At 46.6% G+C, this 23,998-nt stretch overlaps 1 protein-coding gene across 12 annotated transcripts in view; it reads left to right on the plus strand.

Annotated features, from left to right (window-relative positions):
- The window catches only part of LOC119956312 (RNA binding protein fox-1 homolog 1-like), a 229,362-nt gene that overhangs the window by 87,889 nt on the left and 117,475 nt on the right, over positions 1-23,998 (plus strand). For 6 of the 12 annotated variants that reach the window (XR_005458621.1, XR_005458620.1, XM_038783407.1 and 3 more), the window contains exon 1: positions 23,684-23,857. The exons of 3 other annotated variants lie outside the window; for them this stretch is intronic. Coding sequence is in view for 6 of the 9 variants with exons in the window: in XM_038783407.1 (XP_038639335.1) it covers positions 23,684-23,857 (174 nt within the window). In the remaining 3 variants the exon portion in view is untranslated. Of the gene's footprint in view, positions 1-23,650; positions 23,858-23,998 lie in introns of those variants that run through there. 3 more of the 12 variants (XR_005458619.1, XM_038783406.1, XM_038783409.1) reach the window with 2 other exon arrangements.

The following is a 23,998-nucleotide window of genomic DNA, read 5'->3' on the forward strand; positions in this document are numbered from 1 at the left end:
GCACCACAGTCCCAGGTGACCATTGGCTGCTTTCCCCTCTTGAGGGGGAGAGCTGCCTGGTGGTCGTCACACCTCAGGCGAGGGGCAAGGCTGAGAAGACGGGGTTAATTCAGCCAGTACGGGTATTAAACCGCATTGTTCAGCCAACTGAGCGAACAACCTCCCATCCTAATTAATATATGCCTGTTTCAATCATTCTTCATCCTTGTATTTCACCAGTATTTATCAAAATGCAGAAACATTATACAGTCTCTGCTTAGTTGCTTCACCTTCTTCACGATCACAATCTGAAACTTTGCACCCCAAAACCTGTTTATTAAACATACCCCCAAATAGTCAGTGTCGGGCACAAATATTTACAACAAGGTTACATAAATTGCTGATATTATTCTAGAGAGGCAGGATTGTGTGTGTTCTGAACAAATAAAATTGGGTGTTATTTTTTGGGCATATATTGTATTGGATGTGACAGGGAGGAGAGCAGAGAGAGCTTGTTCCAGTGTCATCTAACTTTTAGAAATTGATATGTGACTTACTTTTTACTCTGCCTTTACTTTGAACTTTATTTAAAATATTATTGTATTTCTACAACATAGTCTCAGAATTCTAGCGCTAGCCTAATCTACCACTAGCTTAATCCTGCTGATGCAATTCCTTACTACATGAGCCTGAGTGATGGACACAGATGGACAGAAATATCTGAATGCAGGCTGGTCAAAGGGGCCACGCTTAAAATAGTGATACTGGCAAGGTAGCGGGAGCACTTTTCTGATTGAAATATTGCTTTAATTTTTCAAATGATGTTCAGTTCAATGTCTTGTATTGTAATGCTAATGATTAAAACAGCTGTTATGTGGATTTAACGGAATCTTTCTTAATTAGAAAGTTGTTACAAGGTTGTGTATGAAATACTTTGCTAAAACTGGTTTCTATTCTTTGACAGATGGCTCTATTACTTTTTCATATATATGGACTGAATTGTGCATGCAGTGGTTTATTTCAATTACCTTTGCTCTGAAAAGGACTTAATCACAAATGAGTTCTGTTAAATGGTATTTAACTGAACATGCTTAAATGGTATGACAACTCCTCACCCCAGCAAGGTTACATTCACCCTAGCAGTCCTAGAAATAACCTTCAGCATGTGAGCAATGCTACGGGTATATATTTGTATTTGCACTGTGGTGCTCATGAATTTGGGATGAAACAGAATGTCTCATGCAGCCTACTTCACATGGATGGATATACTAAAGTTTTTCGTATCGTCCTAGAGACACCGGGTGGCACGGTGGCGCAGTGGTTAGCACTGCTGCCTCATGGCACCGAGGACCCGGGTTCCATCCCAGCCCCGGGTCACTCGGTACCCAATTCATTTTCCAATTAAGGGGCAATTTAGCGTGGCCAATCCTCCTACTCTGCACATCTGTGGGTTGTGGGGGTGAAACCCACGCAAACACGGGGAGAATGTGCAAACTCCACATGGACAGTGACCTGAACCTGGCACCTCGGTGCCGTGAGCCAGCAGGGCTAATCCACTGTGCCACCGTGCTGCCCTGTATCTAGGTTTCTGAAGTCATGTCACATATCGGTTTCTGGGCACAATATCAACCTTGGCTGATTCGCTGGAGCTAACACCATTGTTCAGGTATTGGGCTGTCTGTTAAATGTGGATTACAGCAGGGAAAGTATAGCATAGCTGTTCAAAATACGTTAATGTGCAAGGAAATCACACTGCTGCTCTTGTAAATTCCAAAATCCTGCTAAACTAATAGTATGAAATTACTCTTGGTCAGGATGTCCATGATTTTGCAAATCCCAGAGGCCATCTTTGCTGTTTGAGGCGTACCTATTGCCATGGGGCACGGTCACCAACTCAGAATAACACCATCTGCAGACATTCATTATTAAGCCATTGATGTCTGTGATGGCTCAGCCATGTCCATCGGATAGAGAATGAGCATATACCCGTGGGCCACCTGCAAGTGAGATCTGAAGATGGCAGACATTGAAACAGACAACTGGGTGCATGTCGCTGTCTTCCAGGACTGACTGTTCAGAGGAGCTTCGTAAGAGTTGGGAGAAAAGGAAAGCTCAGCTGGCTGAGAAGAGAGCCCATAGTAAATAGAGGCCAGCAAATCGTGCGCCATCTCCGGCCACTACCTGAATCTGCAGCAAATGTTGGCAGAGGCTGCCATGGTAAACAGGTGCTCCTGAACCCGTCCTGAAGATGTTTAAATTGCCAGAGGACTGCCAGAATAGCAGTGCCTAAAACCTGAATCTTTCAGCCGGTGAATGATGTATAAAGTCAATGTACCTTCAAACTTTTGAGCAGTTTTAGTCCCATGTATTCCATCAGGCAGTGTGGCTGGCCCTACATGGTAAACGTCTGCCTGCACTATTCCTGGCTCGAAGCTTAAGCTGGAAATTTCAGTTTGTATGGAATACATTAAACAGATGCTGTAGTGTAATGTTTAAATGTGTTGAAGAATTTTGTTTACATGAAATATAATCTGAAGCTGAACATGGTCAGAGAAATGTCCCTTCAGGGGGTAGACTGAAGAGGAAGTGGCCATCAACCTTCTCTGAATTGTTTGTGGCCAGGTGAGAAAAGGGGAAATGGGACAGGATTCAAACTCCTGGGCAGCACATGCCACAGTGGTTAGCACTGCTCCCTTACGGCACTGAGGAACCCAGGTTTGATCCCAACCCTGGGTCACTGCCCATGTGGAGTTTGCACATTCTCCCCGTGTCTGTGTGAGTTTCACTCCCACAACCCAAAGATGTACAGGCTAGGTGGATTGGCCACGCTAAATTGCCCCTTAATTTGGGGGGGGAGGGGGAGAGAATTGGGCACTCTAAATTTATTTTTTAAAAGGATTCAAACTCTTGATAGCCATTAATTGTTTATGAAAGTGCATGTTTGAAACAGGTTTGAGATACTGTTACGCGTTCCACAATTGCGTAACCAATCAACAGTCTCAGTCGAGGCTCATGATGAAGAATTAGCCCCAAGGGCAAGATGTCTGATAGCAGCCAATGTCTTGGAAGCAGATCTCCAAACCAGCTTGAATCATCAATAAATGAGATAAGAAAATTACAATTCACTGATATTTTGTGTTTGTTTTCAAGTTTGGTCAATTTAATGGAGGTTTATATGCCAAGTGAACAAATTCTTTCTGATCCGGAGGGCAGCATGATTTGACAATCTCCTATTCCTGGGTAGTTCCTCGGGCTCAAGGTTGGCTTTTACTTGGATTCAATGGGTTCTCAAATGGTCGAAGTCCAAAGTGTGATAGCATTCTCTGATGTGTTGGTGCCTCTCCGATTGGGCCGTCTCCATTTTAGGTCAGTCACAACCTATGAGTGGGCCGGTGCGTTTGACCTGTTCAGGGATGCTTTGAGGATACCCATAAAGTATTTCTGTTGTCCTCCTGAGCGTCTTGTCGGGATCGAATTTCGAGTAGAGTGGTTGGTTTGGGAGTTTGGTGTCAGGCATACAAATGGCATGTCCTGCCCAGAGAAGCTGGTTTTGAGTGATTGGCACCTCAATGCTGGGCATGTTGGCTTGGGGAGAGGATACTACTGTTTGACGCCATTCTTGCACCAGATTTGGAGGAACTTGAAAAGACACATATGGTGATACTTCTTCAGCCACTTAAAGTATCTGCTGTTGGCCATCCGAGCCTTCAAAGCATATATGAGCATGTGGATCACTGCTGCCCAGTAAACAGTGGTCCTGGTCCACAAACACACTTCCTCAGTCAGCTGAAGGCATAGGAGAGGCTATGATAAATGTTGTCATCAATGTCTGCTTTCTTCGAGAGTAGTATGTGCTACAAACCATCAAGCTAGCCAAGATTGCTGGTTAAGAGAACATTCTCCGAGTTCTTAAAACATCTTGGCCCACAGGTCTGCTCCTGGTCAGCTCAATTGTTTACCAGGATCGTATGCAAGGGAACACTGCCAAAATCTTGGCATGTACCTAAAACCATTAGCTTCCCAAAATCAGGCAATGACCCAAAATTGCCATCGCTAGATTTGGCTGTATCACTCTTATTTTTGGAGGGGGACATGTCTACTCTGTACATTTATTGCTTCCCACTGGTTTTCCACTGATTTATCCTCTAGCAGGGCTGTCCAGTCAACCTCAGCCAAGACCTTTCTCATTCCTGCAAAATCCCCCCCCCCCCCAGTTGATATTGGGATTATTAAAGTCTCCTTTTTATTGTCTTCCTGTTCTTCCAGGGAGAAATTTGCCGACATATTTGTTCTTCTTTCTCCTTTTCACTATTTGGGGGTCTGCTATACACTCCCTGTAGTGTGACTGCCCCATTTTTATTCCTAAATTCAACCCATAAAGTCGACCTAATTAGTATATCATCGCTTCTCACAACTGGAATTGATTCTTTAACCATTAGTGCTACTCCCCCTCCTATTTTTTAAAAATCTCCCACTCTTATCATGTCTGAAGACTCTATAACAAGGGATATTGAGCTGCCAATTTTGTCCCTTCTTTAGCCAAGTTTCTGTTATAGCAATAACATTCTGCTGCCACGTCTCTACCTGTGCCCTTAGTTTAATTTACAGGATGTTGGCGTCGCTGGTTAGACCAGCATTTATTGCCTATCCCCAGTTGCCCTTCAGTAGATGGTGTTTAGCTGCCTTCTTGAACCGCTGCAGTCCATGTGGTGGTGGGTGACTTGGAAATGAACCTCCAGGTGGTGGGGTTCCCAGGTATCTGCTGCTCTTGTCCTTTTAGATGGTAGTGGTTGTGAGTTTAGACGGTTTTGTCTAAGGAACCGTGGCGAGTTCCTGCAGTGCATCTTGTAGATGGTACACACGGCTGCCACTGTGCATCGGTGGTGAAGAGTTTGAATGTTTGTGGAAGGGGGAGCAATCAAGCGGGCTGTTTGGTTCTGGGTGGTGTCCAGGGGGGTGTGAGGATGTGAGTTACTCGCCGTAGGATTCCTAGCCTCTGACCTGCCCTGGTAGCCGCAGTATTAATGTGGCTGGGTCCAGTTCAGTTTCTGGTCAACGGTAACCCCCAGCCCAAGCCTGGATAGTGTCCAGGTCTCGCTGCATTTGGACATGGACTGCTTCAGTATCTGAGGAGTTGCGAATGGTGCTGAACATTGTGCAGTCATCTGCACACTTCTGACCTTATAATGGAAGGAATGTCATTGATGAAGCAGCTGAAGATGGTTGGGGCTGAAGACACTACCCTGAGAAACTCCTGCAATGATGTCCTGGAGCTGAGATGATTGACCTCCAATCACCACAACCATCTTCCTTCGTGCCGGGTATGACTCCAACCAGCGGAGAGTTTCCCCCCCTGATTCCCATTGACTCCAGTTTAGCTCGGGCTCCTTGATGCCATACTCGGTCAGATGCTGCCTTGATGTCGAGCAGTCACTCTCCCCTCACCTCTGGCATTCAGCTCTTTTGTCCATGTTTGAACCAAGGCTGTAATGAGGTCAGGAGCTGAGTGACCCTGGGCGAACCCAAACTGAGTGTCTGTGAGCAGGTTATTGCTGAGTAAGTGCCGCTTGATAGCATTGTTGATGACTCCTTCCATCACTTTGTTGATGATGGAGAATAGGCTGATAGTAATATAATTGGTTGGGCTGGATTTGTCTTGTTTCTTGTGTACAAGATGCATGTGAGCAAATTCCCACATTGCCGGGTAGATGCCAGTGTTGTAGCTGCCCTGGAACAGCTCGGCTAGGGGAGCGGCAGGTTCTGGAGCACAAGTCTTCAGCACTATTGTCGAAATATTGTCAGGATTCATCGACCTTGTTTGTAATACACTTTGCATTGAAGTGTAACAGTTCAATTTCCCCATCAGTTTCCCTCGCTGGACACTTTCTAAACTTTGCTTCTCCTGCAATTCCAAGCCTATCACTACATCTTTTGTACCACTAGTTAATGTTCCACCTCCATTTTCCAATTCCGAATCCGACATATCGGATCCTACTCCTGGGATCCCATCCCCCTGTTTAAATATTCCCCAACAGAACTAACCGAAGTCCCCACGAGGACTTTGGTCCAAGCTCTGCCTGGTTCCAACCCATCCGGATTGTACAGATCCCACCTACCCCAGAACCAGTCCCAGTACCTAAAGAATCTGAATCCCTCCTGGCTACACCATCTTGCCAGCCACATGTCCATTTGGTCTATCCTCCTCTTCCCGCTCTCGCTAGCGCGTGCAACGGAGTAATCCTGAGATTGCTAGATTTGAAGTCCTGCATTTTAATTTATCTCAACTCCCTGTACTCAACTTGCAGGTCCTCATCCCTTAATGTACCGATATCGTTGATACCTATGTGAACCACGACCACTAGCTGTTCACCTCCCCAGAATGCCATGTAGCCACTCGGTGACATCCTGGACCCTGGTACCAGCGAGGCAACATACCATCCTTGATTCACGTTTGCGGCCACTGAAGCATCTGTGTCCCTAACTATTGAATCCCTATTATTATAGCCCTGCCACTCATTTTCCTCCTGACTCTCTGAGCAGCAGAGCCAGCCACGATGTAGTGAACCTGGCTGCTGCTGCTTTTCCCTGGGAGGCCATCTCTCTCTCTCTCTCTCTCTCTCTCTCTTTCCCCCCCCTCCAAGCAGTCTCCAAAATGATACATCTGGTTGAGAAGAGGATGACCATAGGGGACTCCTGTACTTCCTTCCTGAGCCTTTTACCGTTCCTGATGGTCACCCGTTCTCTTTCTGCCTGTGAAATCCTCGCCTGCGGTGTGAACACCTTGCTGATCGTGCTATCCACGACTTCCTCAGCATCACTGTACCTCCACAGTGAGTCCAGCTCCAGTTAGCTAGAAGCTGCATTTGACATACCTTCTGCAAACCTGGCCATTAGGGATGCAGGAAGTGTCCCTCATTTCCCATATCACGCAGGCAGAGCATATCACCGGCCTGAGATCTCCTGCCATGGTATCTGTCTCGATTAAGCTAGTTACTCCCTTAAAAGAATTTAGGTTAGCCTGGTGCCTTTGCCTTATTTACGTTAGTAGGAACGTTATTTCTTACCAAAGACTTCTATTATAATTGTACAGTACTATTCTATACTCCTTTTTTTAGTCCCTACCTTAGTATTAAATGATTAGTTACTTAAATAAAGTTAAAATACTCACCAGGACTTGCTCACCAATCAGCTGCTTTGGTTGGTCCTGCGTCAGTTTCTGAGTGGCTTTTGTTGACTGAGGCTGGACTCTTCCAGAGGTTCAATTGTAAATTTAAAGCAAAAAAACTGCCTCTTTGCTAACATTTCTTCCTCGATCAAAGACAAGTTAACCGATCATTTAGATTTTTGCAATCTTGCAACGTGCAAAATGGTTGCTTCATTTATTTGGGTGGTGATGGTGCTATGGTTAGCTTCTCAAACCAGAATTCATAGATGGCTGTCTTATTTCCCTTCTCTGACATTTCCATTCACATTGAGTTGCTAAAAATGTTGCCGCAGTTCTGCTGCATGCACTGTGTCTGTCGTGTGAACAGAATAAAAGTCTTTTAAAAATGTATTCATTCTGCACAATTAATAGTTGGCAGTCACATTAAGGTTGCTATTCAGTCTTAGGAGTTCTGCTGGTGTCATAAACTTGTCAAGGTTTTTCCAGGTAGTTTGCAACCTTAACAAATGACCTTCATTTGCTCTATTGTCTCATAATGCACATCAAGAAATGTCTCCTCAGTTTCTTTTTCACCATGAGATTTCCATCTTTTCTTTGAAGATATGTTATCTATTGCACCTGCACCATTTGACAGTTCAATCATCTGTAATAGGCGTAGGTTCTATATTGGGAAATATCTGCAGATAATTCCTAAATATTATAAAGTAAAATTGTGAAAATATGGTGGTTCGCTTGAACTCTTGTGAAGACAGCAGCTCGAGATGGCACAACGGAGCAGTGGTTAGCACTGCTGCATCACGGTGCTGAGGACCCGGGTCGGATCCCGGCCCTGGGTCACTCTGTCTGTGGAGTTTCCACATTCTCCCTGTGTCTGCCTGGGTCTCACCCCCAGGTAGGTGGATTGGCCACACTAAATTGCCCCTTAATTGGAAAACAAAAGAATTGGTATTTTAAATTTTAAAGAAAAATGTAGACAGCAGCTGGGTTATCGACCAGGAAGCTCCCAAATTTAAGTGGCCAGTCACACATGACGTCCTCTGTGACTCTGGCCTTGGTGTATGAGCCCTCTTTGCTCTCCTTAGCTTCTGATGCAATTGACCCCACCGTGGTCCTTCAGTGAATCTCCCCTGTTGTGCGGCTCAGTTGAGACTGCCACCTGCTGGTTCCTCTAGCCAGAGCTTCCCCAGCAATGACCCTTAGTCTGCACAATGCTACTATCTCAGAAGATTTCCCAAAGATGTGTGCTTGGCTCCTTTCCTGATGAGCATGCTGCCCTTCAGGACATCATCAAACATGGGCTCAGTTTCCTGCCTGCTGACAACATCCATCATTACGTCCTCACTGCCCTTCCTGACCACTGTTCGTCCAGCTTTGGATAAGCCACAATTTCCCCTGATTAAACATGAGGAATACTGAGGTAAGCATCTTCAGCCGCCACCACAAATTCTATTCCTTTGTTACCAATTACGTTTCACACCCCAGCCATTGTTTGTAATGTCCTAATTGATCCCAAAATGAGTTTGTTACAGCATTCACACATCATCTCAAAAAACGCCTAATTCCATCATTATAACATTTAACTAAATGGGAACAAAGTCCCATAACGAGTGTGTTTCCTGCCACTCAGCGCCGAGAAACACAACACTATCAAACGGCACTCACTCAAGGTCTCCAAGGCGAATGGGCTCCATCCCAACACCTCGGGTGCCTGGGGAAACTGCATATTAGAGTGAGGCTAGCTCAGTGGGTGGGATATACATCCAACATCTCGCAGGATCACGTTAGATCCTGCAAGGCGGGTAGATCCCGGGGGCAGGTCTCCCGGGTGTGCCGCAGTGCTTTACAGGCCCATCGTGGTCGTTGCTCATGCCCATTATCTGCCTCTTGGTTTTCATCTTTGCCTTTCTCACTTCCGGCTTAACAACAACCGTCCTCTCCTGACCAGCTTCTCATTCTCCATAAACTTTAGTTAACCTGTACTGCCCAATATGTCACGTCAACTTTATGATAATTCCACATGGGCAGCATGTGGCACAGTGGTTAGCACTGAGACTGCGGCGCTGACGACCCGGGTTTGAATCCCGGCTCTGGGTCACTGTACGTGTGGAGTTTGCAATTCTCCCCGTGTCTGTGTGGGTTTCACCCCCACAACCCAAAGATGTGCAGGGTAGGTGGATTGGCCATGCTAAATTGCCCCCTAATTGGAAAAAAAAGTTGGTTATTTAAATTTATTTAAAAAAAAATAATAATTCCACATAAACCCTTCATAGCCGAAGCCACCCCAATCTCTATAAACTCCTCCACCCAACTCTTACCGTACCCCCACTCGTTCTGGCTCAGCCCCATTATTACCAGGGGCTGGTTTAGCACCGTGAACTAAGACAGCTGGCTTGTAATGCTGAACAAGGCCAGCAGCGTGGGTTCAATTCCCGTTCCAGCCTCCCTGAACAGGCACTGGAATTTGAGACTAGGGGCTTTTCACAGTAACTTCATTGAAGCCTGCTTGTGACAATAAGCTGTTATTATTATTATTATTATTATTATTATTAATGCTAGAGTTGCCTCTATCCTGCTCTTTGAAACTATTTCCCTAAACCCGGCAGCTATTCTTCTCCCCACCCCTTCAAAATCTTTCTCATAACTCATATATTTGACATTGCTTCACTGCCTTCATTTGATAGCCGTTTAGATCAGTAAGAACCCGGGTTTAATTTTGTGTTGTCCTGACTTCGCTGATGGTGGTTGTGTTACAGAAAGCAGCCTCCATATTTCTGGATTAGGGAATGGAAAAATCTGCCATACTCTTCATACGTGTTGGCTATCCAATGACTTTACTGGAATGGGATTGTGATTAAAGCTTAGCGTGGGTGACATGCTGTTCAGTGATGAGGCCCTTTACTAAAAATGGCTGTCCCTCACTTTTAGCATTGTACAGTTTAGCACAAAAGTACAAAGATTTTTGAGCTCAAATAAACTAATTTCTAAGCTTTAATATCTGTTTAATATCATTGTGTGCAAGCCTGCAGCCTATTCAAGTGTTTAGCTGGCCTCTCCTCAACTCTATAAAATTATGTAACTCGCCAAGAGGTAATAGCTGGAAAAGTCGATGTCACTGCTTGGCCTGCATGATTGAATCCATGCCAGTGAAATTATTTCTAGGCTAACAGAATTTCATTTCATTTGGAGACATTTACCCGTACTATTTTATTTGCACAGTTCACAAAGGGTATGGATTGAGCAATGTAGCATTTTTCTGTCAGTGCCAACGACCTGTGTTTGCTTTAAAATTAAGTATTTTCCAGTTGGGGAGTGAGAAATAATTGTAGTAGAAATTCTCACATACCTGTGGGACGTGCTGGCACCTTTAATAGGCAGAGCTGTGCGCAATCTGCTCAGCAAAAGTGGCATTAGTCTAATCCTTAGAAACGAAGATGATTTTCCTCGTAGTTTCTGGAGATTTGAGCTCACCTACTCTGCTTGGGGGGGAGTGCCCTTTTAAAAGGTCAATTCTGTAGATGGGAAAGTGGAGTGGATAATTTACAATGCCCAGTTGTCTCTGAGGAAATAGATAGTTGGTGCAATATCCTGCTCTAAAACGGGGAGATCTCTGGTTTAATTTCTAATCTGTCCAGATTTAGCTAATTTCATCAGGGGAAATGAAGGGGCAAGGGCCATGTTACTGGTTGGATTCAAGAGGCGGGGGGGGGATTGGCCACGTTCGAACCACTATCCAATGGTTCCTCTTGAAAAACATATGGTGTGAACAGCAATTTGGACAAGATTGGAAGTAGTTGTAATGCCCTTCATGCCAACCTGTCAGCCAGTGCTCACTGACCAAGCCGCATGAAACATGGCTACTTGAAAGAGTTACCAAAAGGGGTAATATTTAAAACAAAACCAACTTCAAAATATCTGTGGGTTATGGGGTAAGCCGCGATTCCATAGGAAAACTGAATCATATAACCGTGGTATTTCAAGGAGTCTGAATTCCGCGTCAGATATATGATAAATGCACCATTTTTGATTGGAATCCATTTAAAGTTTGGCCCTTGCCAGTAGATGAAGAACTGGTTTAAATGTGACCTCAATGCTGCGATTTCATCACCGGAAAGCATCTGCCTTGCTGACCTATATATTCTAGCTCTATCTGGCTCAGTTCCTGCATTTACCTCCTCCAGATGGTCTATCTTTGTGCAGGAGAACAATCCCAGTATCTGAGTGCATCACTGCTAACCGTGCATCTGTCTGGTGGTCACAGACACTCACTGCCACTGGGAAATACTTGCACTTCAGTATTTTGTATCGAGCCACTTACACCAATATAGGCACTTGTGCAAGATACCCGTGAGATTCTGGCACCATTGAACTGTCCGTCATTGTTTTCAGGAAATGAGGGACTTGGCTCATGCTTTAATTGGATACATTTTGTAAGAGCATATATTATCTACAAAGTATTTTTGATAATGTATTTTGGCAAATTAACAGTGAATAGTGCTACCTCTGTCCTACCAGTCATTAGTGACCTTTTCCATACTGGAATATATTGAAACAGACAAGATCCTGATGGGTATTGATGGGGGTGGGGAGGATGTTTCTTCTTGTGGGAGAATCTAGAACTTGAGGAGACCCTTTAAAAATAAGTGGTCGCCATTTAAAACGGAGGCGAGGTAAAAGAATGTCTCCAAGCGACAAGATTTTTTGGGAATACTCTTCCTGATGAAGGAGCAACGCTCCGAAAGCTAGTGATTTCAAATAAACCTGTTGGGCTTTAACCTGGTGTTATAAGACTTCTTACTGTGCCCACCCCAGTCCAATGTCGGCATCTACACATCATAAAAAGGCGGTGGGAGCAGAGCCGTTGAATATTATTACGGCAGATTGCTTATTGGTAAGCAAGGGGTGATAGGTTATCAGGGGTAGGCAGGATGCCAGATTTGAGGTTACTATCAGATCTGGCGTGATCTTAGTGAATGACAGAGCCGGCCCGAGGGGCCGAATGGCCTACTCCTGCTCTTTGTTCGTATGTTTGTACGTCTTGTATCCTGGCTTGGTCTAGAATTTCCAGCAGGATCTCATTTTTAACACTATTTATTTTCGTGATGGTCAAAATGCTGAGAAACACTGCCATGACATAGACATTGAATAACTGCTATCTAGGAGCGTTCAAAAGCAGAGGGACCTGGGGCAAAGCAACAGAGTCATGTATCTAACATTGCTGATGATAGCAAACTAGGTGTCTCTCTCTTCAGCCAATCTGTGTCTTCCCCACAGCTTGCCTTCCCACCTAGTTTGGTATCATCAGCAATTTTAGATACATTACTCTGTCGCTTTGTCTAAGTGACAAATAACAGGCCTCAACACTGATCCCTGCAGCAGTCCAGTATTCACTGCCTGCCAACTTGAAAAGGCCCTATTTATGTCCACTTTGTTTTCTATCCATTAACCAACCCTCTATCCATGTTAATACCCTTCACACCAAGAACCATTATTTTGCCCATTAAGAAGTCTTACAACACCAGGTTAAAGTCCAACATGTTTGTTTCAAACACTAGCTTTCGGAGCTTAACCTGGTGTTGTAAGACTTCTTACTGTGCTCACCCCAGTCCATCGCCGGCATCTCCACATCATGTCTACCTTATTTTGCCAATTAACCTTTTGTGTGGCACCTTATTGAATGCCTTTTGGAAATCCAGGTATACTACATCTACTGGTTCCCTTTTATCCACCCTACCAGTTACATCCTCAAAATCTCCAATAGATTTGTCAAACATAATTCGCCTTTAGCAAAACCATGTTGACTTGTTCTAATCATACTATGCTTTTCTAAGTGCCTTGTTAAGTTAAGACTTAGTTTATAATAGATTCCAGAATTTTCCCAACAAGAGATTGAAAAGCAGGGCCTCAAAAGGTTGTAACCTCTAGATTACTCCCAGTGCCACGTGTCAGAGAGTATTGAAATGGGAAGATAGAGCAGATCAGGAGATGGTGTAGGAAGGACGGCTTTAGATTTGTGGATCATTGGGTTCATTTCTGGGGAAGGTGGGAGCTCTACAAGTTGGGACAGGTTGCACCTAAACTGGAATGGGACTAACATCCTTGCTCATGCTGTTTTTCTCATGCTGTTAGAGTTGGGGGGGGGGTTTAAACTCAGTTGACCGGGGGGGTGGGACATGGTGTGGAGTAAGAAGAGGAGGTGGTGCACAGCCAGATAGCGAAGAAAACCAAGTCAATCTGAAAAGCAGAGAGATTATAGTAAGTTAAGAGAGAAGTGTGGTACGGCTGGATGGCATTTATTTTAATGTAAGGAGTCTTGCGAGTAAGGCAGATGAGTTGAGGGTGTTGATTAACACAAGGGAATATGATAGGGCATGGATATCTTAGAAGGTTTCTTAAATTAAGTTATTTGGGTAGAACTTTGAGACAAAAAGGGGACAATCAAATCGCTGGAAGTGTACTATAAACCCCTAAACAGTCAGGGAGAGATAGAAGAGCAGGTATGTAGGCAAATCTCTGAAAATGTAAGAGTAATGGGGTAATAATAAGGATTTCAACTTCCCCAATATTAACTGGAATAGTCAAAGTGTGAAAGGCTTAGAGAGGGCGGAATTGTTAAAATGCATCCAGGAGAACTTTTTATGTCAGACTGTAGAAAGTCCTATAAGAGAGAGGGTGGTGCTGGACCGAGTGTTAGGCAACGAAGCTGGACAAGTGGTAGAAGTTTCAGTAGGTGAGCATTTTGGTGACAGTGACCATGGAAAGGGACAAAGATGGACCAGAAATAAAGGTTCTGAATTGGGGGACGGCCAATTTTAATAGAGAAAGGCAGGACATGGCAGAAGTCAACTGAGAGCAACTACTTGTAGGAAAATCTACATCAGAGCAGTGGGATTCATTCAAAAAGGAAATGGAGAGAACACAGGGCCAACATGTTCCCATAAAATTGAATGGTGGGAGTCACAAGTCCAGAGAATCTTGGATGTCAAGGGATATCCAGGGTTGGATAAGGAAAAAAAGGGAGTCCTATGGCAGACACCAAGGGTTCAAAATCGCAGAAGTCCAAGAGGAGTGTAGAGAATGCAGGGAGTTATTTCAAAAAGAGTTAGGATTGCGAAGGGGGGGCATAAAGAAATGCTGGCAGGTACATTTTTTTTAAAAATTTAAGAATACCCAATTCCTTTTCTCCAATTAAGGGGCAATTTAGTGTGACCAATCTACTTAGCCTGCACATCTTTGGGTTATGGGGGTGAGACCCACGCAGACACGGGGCGAATGTGCAAACTGCACACGGACAGTGACTCGGGGCTGAGATTGAACCCGGGTCCTCGGTGTCGTCAGGCAGCAGTGCTAACCACTGCGCCGCCGTGCTGCCCCTGACCGGCAGGTAAAATAAAGGAAATTACAAAGGTGTTTTATGAATATAGTTAAGGGCAAGAGGATGACCAGGGGCAAGTAGGGCCCATTAAGTACCAATGTGTATGGAGCTGGAAGACACAGAGGAGGTTTTAAATTGGTCTTTGCACCGGTATTCACTATGGAGAAGGACGATGTAGGTATAGAAATCAGGGAGGTGGACTGTGAAATACTTGAACAAATTAACAATTGGAGAGAGGGAGGAACTGTAAACATTTTTACCAGACTCCAAAGTGCATAAATCTCCAGGCCCTGATGAGATGTACCCCAGGCTGCTGTGGGAGGCAAGGGAAGAGATTGCAGAGGCTCTGACAATTTTCAAATCTTCTCTCGCCAGAGGAGAGGTGCCAGAGGACTGGAGGGCAGCCAATGTGGCGCCATTGTTCAAGAAGAGACGTAGAGACGTAGAAAATTCCGAGGGACAGAGTTAACCTCCACTTGGAGAGGCAAGGATTAATCAAGGATAATCAGCATGGCTTTGTCAAAGGGAGATCATGTCTTGCAAATTTGATTGAATTTTTTGAGGAGGTGACTGGGTGTGTAGATGGGGGCAGTGCTGTTGATGTCGTGTCTACATGGACTTCACTAAGGCTTTTGACGGTCTTCTACGGGAGACTGGTCAAGAAGGTAAGAGCCCATGGGATCCAGGGGCAATTTGGATCCAAAATTGGCTTAGTGACAGGAGGCAGAGGGTGTCAGTCACAGGTTGTTTATGTGACTGGAAGCCTGTGTCCAGTGGTATTCCACAGGGATTGGTGCTGGGTCCCTTGCTGCTTGTAGTCTACATTAATGATCTCAACATGAATATAGGAGGTAAGATCAGTAAGTTTGCTGATGACACAATAATTGATGGTGTGGTGAATAGTGAGGATGAAAGCCTCAGATTACAGGACGATATAGACGGGCTGATTAGATGGGCAGAACAGTGGCTAATGGAATTTAACCCTGAAAAGTGTCAGGTAATGCATTTTGGGAGGGCGAACAAGGCAAGGAAGTTACAATTCATGTTAGGACTGTAAGAAGTACAGAGGACCAGGGGGCTGCATGTCCATGGATCGATGAAGACAGCAGGGACAGTAGATAAGGTGGTTAAGGGGGCCTATGGGATACTTGCCTTTATTAACCGAGGCAGCGAATGTAAGAGCAGGGAGGTTGTGACCGAGCTGTATAAAGCGCTGGTTATAATAATCTTTATTGACCAAGTAGGCTTCCATTAACACTGCAATGAAGTTACTGTGAAAAGCCCCTAGTCACCACATTCGAGCACGTGTTCAGGTACACAGAGGGAGAATTCAGAATGTCCAAATTACCTAACAGCACGTCTTTCGGGACTTGTGGGAGGAAACAGGAGCACCCGGAGGAAACCCACGCAGACACGGGGAGAACGTGCAGACTCCGCACAGACAGTGACCCAGCCGGTAATCGAACCTGGGACCCTGCTGCTGTGAAGCAACAATGCTAACCACTGTGCTACCGTGCTGCCCTAGTTAGGCCACAGCTGGAGGACTGTGTGCTGGTCACCACATTACAGAAAGGATGAGATTGCACTAGAGATGGTGCAGAGGAGATTCACCAGGATGTTGTTGTTTGGGCTGGAGTGTTCCAGCTGTGAAGAGAGGCTGGTTAGACTGGAGTTGTTTTCTTTAGAGCAGAGAAGGCTGAGGGGGGACCTGATTGAGGTGCACAAACTTTTGGGGAGCGTAGATAGGAATAAACCGTTACCCTTAGCGGAAGGATCAATAACCAGGGGCATAGATTTACTGTAATGTGCAGGAGGGGGGAAACATTTTCACCCAGAGGGTAGTGGGAATCTGGAACTCTGCCTGAAAGGGTGGTAGAGACGGGAACCCAGACAACATTTAAGAAGTATTTAGATGAGCATTTAAAATGCCACAACATACAAGGCTGCGACGGATCAAGTGCTGGAAGATGGGATTAGAATAAATAGGTGGCTGACAGCCAGCAGGGACACGATGGGCCAAAGAGCCTCTTGCCATGCTCTTTAAAAAAAAAAAAAAAATTTGTCTCTGTAAGAATCGAACTGATGTTAGACCAGCTGGCCTGGAATTCACTATTCCTGCTCTCGCCTTTTTTGAAAAGTGCTGTAACATTTCCAAACTTCCAATCTATTGGGACCATTCCTGAATCTAAGGAATTTTGGAAAATCATAGCTAACACGTCCACTATCTCTGCAGCCATCCCTTTTAGAACCTTAGGGCTGACTCTTGCTAGTCCTAATTTCCATCCATACTGATTGTATTTCATCATCTTCAGCGGCCCAATCCTTCCTCACTAACATCCTACATCATCCTTTCCTACAAGGGCTGCCCCACCTCCTTTGTCATTCCATCTGTCTTTCTGAAATATTGTGTATTTCACGATATTCACCACGATGTTGTGCCAAATTTTTGTCCTAGTTTAATCATAGTGTCCAAAATTCGATGATAATCTAAGGGCAATTTATCATGGCCAATCCACCCAACCTTCACATCTTTGGACTGGGAGGAAACCGGAGCACCCGGAGGAAACCCACGCACACACGGGGAGGATGTGCAGACTCCACACAGTGACCCAAGCCGAAATCGAACCTGGGACCCTGGAGCTGTGAATCAATTGTGCTATCCACAATGCTACCGTGCTGCCCTTAAAAACAAATTAATCTACACTCCATTATTCTACCATAATCCATGTACCTATCCAATAGCCACTTGAAGGTCCCTAATGTTTCCGACTCAACTACTTCCACAGGCAGTGCATTCCATGCCCCCCACTACTCTCTGGGTAAATAACCTGACATCCCTATATCTTACACCATTCACCTTAAATTTATGTCCCCTTGTAATGGTTTGTTCCACCCGGGGAAAAAGTCTCTGACTGTCTACTCTACCTATTCCCCTGATCATCTTATAAACCTCTATCAAGTCGCCCCTCATCCTTCTCCGTTCTAATGAGAAAAGGCCTAGCACCCTCAACCTTTCCTCGTAAGACCTACTCTCCAGTCCAGACAACATCCTGGTAAATCTCCTTTGCACCTTTTCCAAAGCTTCCACATCCTTCCTAAAATGAGGTGACCAGAACTGCACACAGTACTCCAAATGTAGCCTGACCAAGGTTTTGTACAGCTGCGTCATCACCTCACCTTAAACTCAATCCCTCTGTTAATAAACGCTAGCACACCATAGGCCTTCTTCACAGCTCTATCCACTTGAGTGGCAACTTTCAAAGATCTATGAACATAGACACTAAGATCTCTCTGCTCCTCTACATTGCCAAGAACCGTACCGTTAACCCTGTATTCCGCATTCATAATTTGTCTTTCCAAAATGGACAACCTCACATCTGTCAGGGTTAAACTCCATCTGCCACTTCTCAGCCCAGCTCTGCATCCTATCTATGTCTCTTTGCAGCCAACAACAGCCCTCCTCACTATCCACTACTCCACCAATCTTCATATCATCTGCAAATTTACTGACCCACCCTTCAACTCCCTCATCCAAGTCATTAATGAAAATCACAAATAGCAGAGGACCCAAAACTGATCCCTGCGGTACGCCACTGGTAACTGGGCTCCAGGCTGAATATTTGCCATCCACCACCACTCTCTGACTTCTATTGGTTAGCCAGTTCGTTATCCAACTGGCCAAACCTCCCACTATCCCATGCCTCCATACTTTCTTCATAAGCCTACCACGGGGAACCTTATCAAATACCTTACTAAAATTGATGTACACCACATCCACTGCTTTACCTTCATCCACATGCTTAGTCACCTCCTCAAATAATTCAATAAGACTTGTAAGGCAAGACCTACCCCTCACAAATCTGTGCTGACTATCCCTAAACAAGCAGTGTCTTTCCAGATGCTCAGAAATCCTATCCCTCAGGCTTAAGGAAGGTGCTCTTTCCAAGGGGCGGTGTAGTTACGATGGACTGAATGGCCTCCTTCACTGTAAACTCCAGGATTCTCTCGAAGATAATGACCCCACTTCTCTCTCACTCCCTCACTGTTAATGACCCCACTCCCCTCTCACTCCCTGGCTGTTAATGACCCCGCTCCTCTCTCACTCCCTCCCTGTTAATGGCCCCCCTCCTCTCTCACTCCCTCCCTGTTAATGGCCCCCCTCCTCTCTCACTCCCTCCCTGTTAATGGCCCCACTCCTCTCTCACTCCCTCCCTGTTAATGGCCGCACTCCTCTCTCACTCTCTCACTGTTGATGACCCCACTCTCTCTCGCTGTTAATGGCCCCACTCCCCTCTCACTCTCTCGCTGTTAATGGCCCCACTCCTCCCTCCCTGGCTGTTAATGGCCCCACTCCTCTCTCACTCCCTGCCTGTTAATGACCCCACTCCACTCTCACTCTCTCACTGTTAATGGCCCCACTCCTCTCTCACTCCCTGGCTGTTAATGGCCCCACTCCTCTCTCACTCCCTGGCTGTTAATGGCCCCACTCCTCTCTCACTCCCTGCCTGTTAATGACCCCACTCCACTCTCACTCTCTCACTGTTAATGGCCCCACTCCTCTCTCACTCCCTGGCTGTTAATGGCCCCACTCCTCTCTCACTCCCTGGCTGTTAATGGCCCCACTCCTCTCTCACTCTCTATTAATGGCCCCACTCCTCTCACTCCCGCGCTGTTAATGACCCCACTCCTCTCTCACTCTCTCGCTGTTAATGGCCCCACTCCTCCCTCCCTGGCTGTTAATGGCCCCACTCCTCTCTCACTCCCTGGCTGTTAATGGCCCCACTCCTCTCTCACTCCCTGGCTGTTAATGGCCCCACTCCTCTCTCAATCTCTATTAATGGCCCCACTCCTCTCACTCCCGCGCTGTAAATGACCCCACTCCTCTCTCACTCTCTCGCTTTTAATGGCCCCACTCCTCCCTCCCTGGCTGTTAATGACCCCACTCGCTCTCTCCCTCCCGCGCTGTTAATGACCCCACTCCTCTCTCACTCCCTGGCTGTTAATGACCCCACTCCTCTATCACTCCCGCGCTGTTAATGACCCCACTCCTCTCTCACTCCCTGGCTGTTAATGACCCCACTCCTCTATCACTCCCTCACTGTTAATGACCCAACTCCTCTCTCACTCCCGCGCTGTTAATGACCCCACTCCTCTCTCGCTCCCTCGCTGTTAATGGCCCCACACCTCTCTGACTCCCTCCCTGATAATGACCCCCCTCACTCTCTCACTGTTAATGACCCCTCTCGCTCTCTCCCTCCCGCGCTGTTAATGACCCCACTCCTCTCACTCCCTGGCTATTAATGACCCCACTCCTCTCTCACTCCCTGGCTGTTAATGACCCCACTCCTCATCACTCCCTGGCTGTTAATGACCCCACTCCTCATCACTCCCTGGCTGTTAATGGCCCCACTCCTCTCTGTTAATGACCCCACTCCTCTCTCACTCCCTCCCTGATAATGACCAGTCCTCTCTCACTCCCGCGCTGTTAATGACCCAACTCCTCTCTCACTCCCGCGCTGTTAATGACCCCACTCCTCTCTCGCTCCCTCGCTGTTAATGGCCCCACACCTCTCTGACTCCCTCCCTGATAATGACCCCCCTCACTCTCTCACTGTTAATGACCCCTCTCGCTCTCTCCCTCCCGCGCTGTTAATGACCCCACTCCTCTCACTCCCTGGCTATTAATGACCCCACTCCTCTCTCACTCCCTGGCTGTTAATGACCCCACTCCTCATCACTCCCTGGCTGTTAATGACCCCACTCCTCATCACTCCCTGGCTGTTAATGGCCCCACTCCTCTCTGTTAATGACCACACTCCTCTCTCACTCCCTCCCTGATAATGACCAGTCCTCTCTCACTCCCGCGCTGTTAATGACCCAACTCCTCTCTCACTCCCTGGCTGTTAATGGCCCCACTCCTCTCTCACTCCCTCCCTGTTAATGGCCCCACTCCTCCCTGTTAATGGCCCCACTCCTCTCTCGCTCCCTCCCTGTTAATGGCCCCACTCCTCTCTCGCTCCCTCCCTGTTAATGGCCCCACTCCTCTCTCCCTCCCGTGCTGTTAATGGCCCCACTCCTCTCTCACTCCCGCGCTGTTAATGAACTCACTCCTCTCTCACTCCCTCTCTGTTAATGGCCCCACTCCTATCTCACTCCCTCCCTGTTAATAGCCCCACTCCTCTCTCCCTCCCGCGCTGTTAATTACCTCACTCCCCTCTCACTCCCTCCCTGTTAATGGCCCCACTCCTATCTCACTCCCTCCCTGTTAATGGCCCCACTCCTCTCTCACTCCCTCCCTGTTAATAGCCCCACTCCTCTCTCCCTCCCGCGCTGTTAATGACCTCTCTCACTCCCTCCCTGTTAATGGCCCCACTCCTATCTCACTCCCTCCCTGTTAATGGCCCCACTCCTCTCTCACTCCCTGGCTGTTAATGGCCCCCCTCCTCTCTCACTCCCTCTCTGTTAATGGCCCCACTCCTATCTCACTCCCTCCCTGTTAATGGCCCCACTCCTCTCTCACTCCCTCCCTGTTAATGGCCCCACTCCTCTCTCACTCCCGCGCTGTTAACGGCCCCCCTCCTCTCTCACTCCCTTGCTGTTAATGACCCCACTCCTCTCTCACTCCCTCCCTGTTAATGGCCCCACTCCTCTCTCACTCCCTCTCTGTTAAGGGCCCCACTTCTCTCTCACTCCCGCGCTGTTAATGGCCCCCCTCCTCTCTCACTCCCTGGCTGTTAATGGCCCCCCTCCTCTCTCACTCCCTCCCTGTTAATGGCCCCCCTCCTCTCTCACTCCCTCCCTGTTAATGGCCCCACTCCTCTCTCACTCCCTCCCTGTTAATGGCCCCACTCCTCTCTCACTCCCTGGCTGTTAATGGCCCCACTCCTCTCTCACTCCTGCGCTGTTAATGACCCCACTCCTCTCTCACTCTCTCACTGTTAATGATGCCACTTCTCTCTCACTCCCTCTCTGTTAATGGCCCCACTCCTCTCTCACTCCTGCGCTGTTAATGACCCCACTCCTCTCTCTCTTACTCTCTCACTCTTAATGGCCCCACTCCTCCCTCACTCCCTCGCTGTTAATGGCCCCACTCTTCCCTCACTCCCGCGCTGTTAATGACCCCACTCCTCTCTCACACTCTCACTGTTAATAGCCCCACTCCTTTCTCACTGCATTTTAAAATAAATTTGGAGTAATCAATTCATTTTTTCCAATTAAGGGGCAATTTAGCGTGGCCAATCCACCCACCGTGCAGATCTTTGGGTTGTGGGGGTGAGACCCACACAGACACGGGGAGAATGTGCAAACTCCACACGGACAGTGACCCAGAGCTGGGATCGAACCTGGGACGTCGGCGCCGTGAGGCAGCAGTGCTAACCACTATGCCACCGTGCTGCCCTCTCTCACACTGTTAATGGTCCCACTCCTCTCTCACTCCCTCACTATTAATGGTCCCTCTCCCCCCTCACTCTCTCACTCTCCCACGTTTAATGGCCCCACTCCTCTCTCACTCCCTCACTTAATGGCCCCACTCCTCTTCACTCTCTCACTTTTTTCCAATTCAGGAGCAATTTAGCGTGGCCAATCCACCTACCCTGCACATCTTTGGGTTGTGGGGGTGAAACCCACGCAGACATGGGGAGAATGTGCAAACTGCACATTGATAGTGACCCAGGACCAGGATTCAAACCCGGGTCATCAGTGCCGCAGTCCCAGCGCCACATGCTGCCCCACTCTCACTGTTAATGGCCTCACTGTCCTCTCTCTTTTTTTCTTTTTAAAATAAATTTACTGTACCCAATTCATTTTCCAATTAAGGGACAATTTAGCGTGGCCAATCCACCTACCCAGCACATCTTTGGGTTGTGGGGGCGAAACCCACGCAGACACGGGGAGAATGTGCAAACTGCACACGGACAGTGATCCAGAGCCGGGATCGAACCTGGGACCTCAGCGCCGTGGGGGTAGCAGGGCTAACCCTTTCTGTTAATGGCACCACACCTCTCACTCATTCAATGTCGCTGTCCCTCTGAGTCATTCACTGCTACAATTGTGCACCCGGACAGTTACCTCTCCCGTACTGTTTTAAAAGTGTTTGAATCTGTTTTTGGAGTCCGTGCATTCCCCTTGACTGGTTTTCACACTAACTTCATGTTAATGGAAGCCTACTTTTGACACTAATAAAGACTATTATTATTTTCTTCCAAGTTATTGTAAAAAAATTTGTTAATCCGGATAACTCTTGCAAGTATATTTTCATGTTTCCTAATTGAACCATGCAACCAGGAAGGTTCAAGACTACTCAATTGCATCTAAATATTAGTTTATTGTAATTAATCTTGATGTTTCTTGGCTCGAGGGAGGAAGGTAGCATGTTTGCTCTTAATTTCTATCCAGAGAGATCTGAGGAAGTGATGGTGTGTGACTGTCGAGTGCAGAATCCCTTGTAGTGTGGCCATGGTTAAATAGCCTGCAGACTGATTCAAATGGGAAAAATTGCCTCTTGGTGGGGTGTTGCCTATGGTTGGCACCCAAAGAGGGCTATACTGGCAAGAAGAGTAAGTACCAAGCAGAGATTTACAGAAGAAGCGGAGTATTGGGCTGCTGGGTTTGCAGTTTCAAATTGAACTTTTTCAGTCGTTGATCAAGGGCCATAAATAAGAAAATGTGCAAACATGGGCAAAGTGCTTTGAAAAACTGCTCTCTGGCTGCATACCTTTTATAACACGTGTTTGGAAAGGTCTGTGTTACCTGCCCAATAAACTATTTCAGCAATTAAAGGATTAAGTGAGAAATTGGAGACATCTGTTAAAAGCAAGGAATTTAGATTTTACTGACATACAGGCAGTTTCTAGACAACAAACTGATTTTTTTTGCCTTTTGAGGTACTTTGGGTCCTTTTAAAGCTTAACAAATGGAGGAAGGAAAAACTCTCGAGCCTCTAAATGAAGAATTTTTCTTCCCCCACATGGTAGGTAAGATGTTAAATCTAAAATATTGAGCCTTGGCATAATAAGCAATTGCATGTGGAAATGTCGTCTTGATTCACCTCGGGGAGTGCTGGGAGAAGCAGACATTGGGCTGCCTTTGCTGCTTTTTCTCTGTGTGAGGATCAGGTATCGGGTTTGGAGACAGTGATGGGAGTGGCTAGTTGTGATTAATAGCCCATGGCATGCAAGGCGGAGCCCGCACGAGCCATCTGGCCAAGATCTGGGAGTTGCTGTAGGGGAGATAACAGGAGAGGAAAGAGAGGGGCCAATCTGTCTGAAAGTCAAGCTGAAACGGGGATTGCTCACATTTGCTTTATTTGGTTTATGGAGAGAAAGACGATGGTTTCACAGGTACACCATATAAGCTACAATTGTTCGTCAATGTTTGTGGAAAGTATGTGTTGAACCATGTGCCTGTGCTGTGCAATTTGTATTTGTACTGAATGAATCATTGCTTCTATTGTCTGCCGAGCTCTGTTCGTTCTGCTGGTT

The sequence above is a fragment of the Scyliorhinus canicula genome, chromosome 23 (assembly GCF_902713615.1).
Source record: "Scyliorhinus canicula chromosome 23, sScyCan1.1, whole genome shotgun sequence".
NCBI classification, from domain to species: Eukaryota; Metazoa; Chordata; class Chondrichthyes; order Carcharhiniformes; family Scyliorhinidae; genus Scyliorhinus; species Scyliorhinus canicula.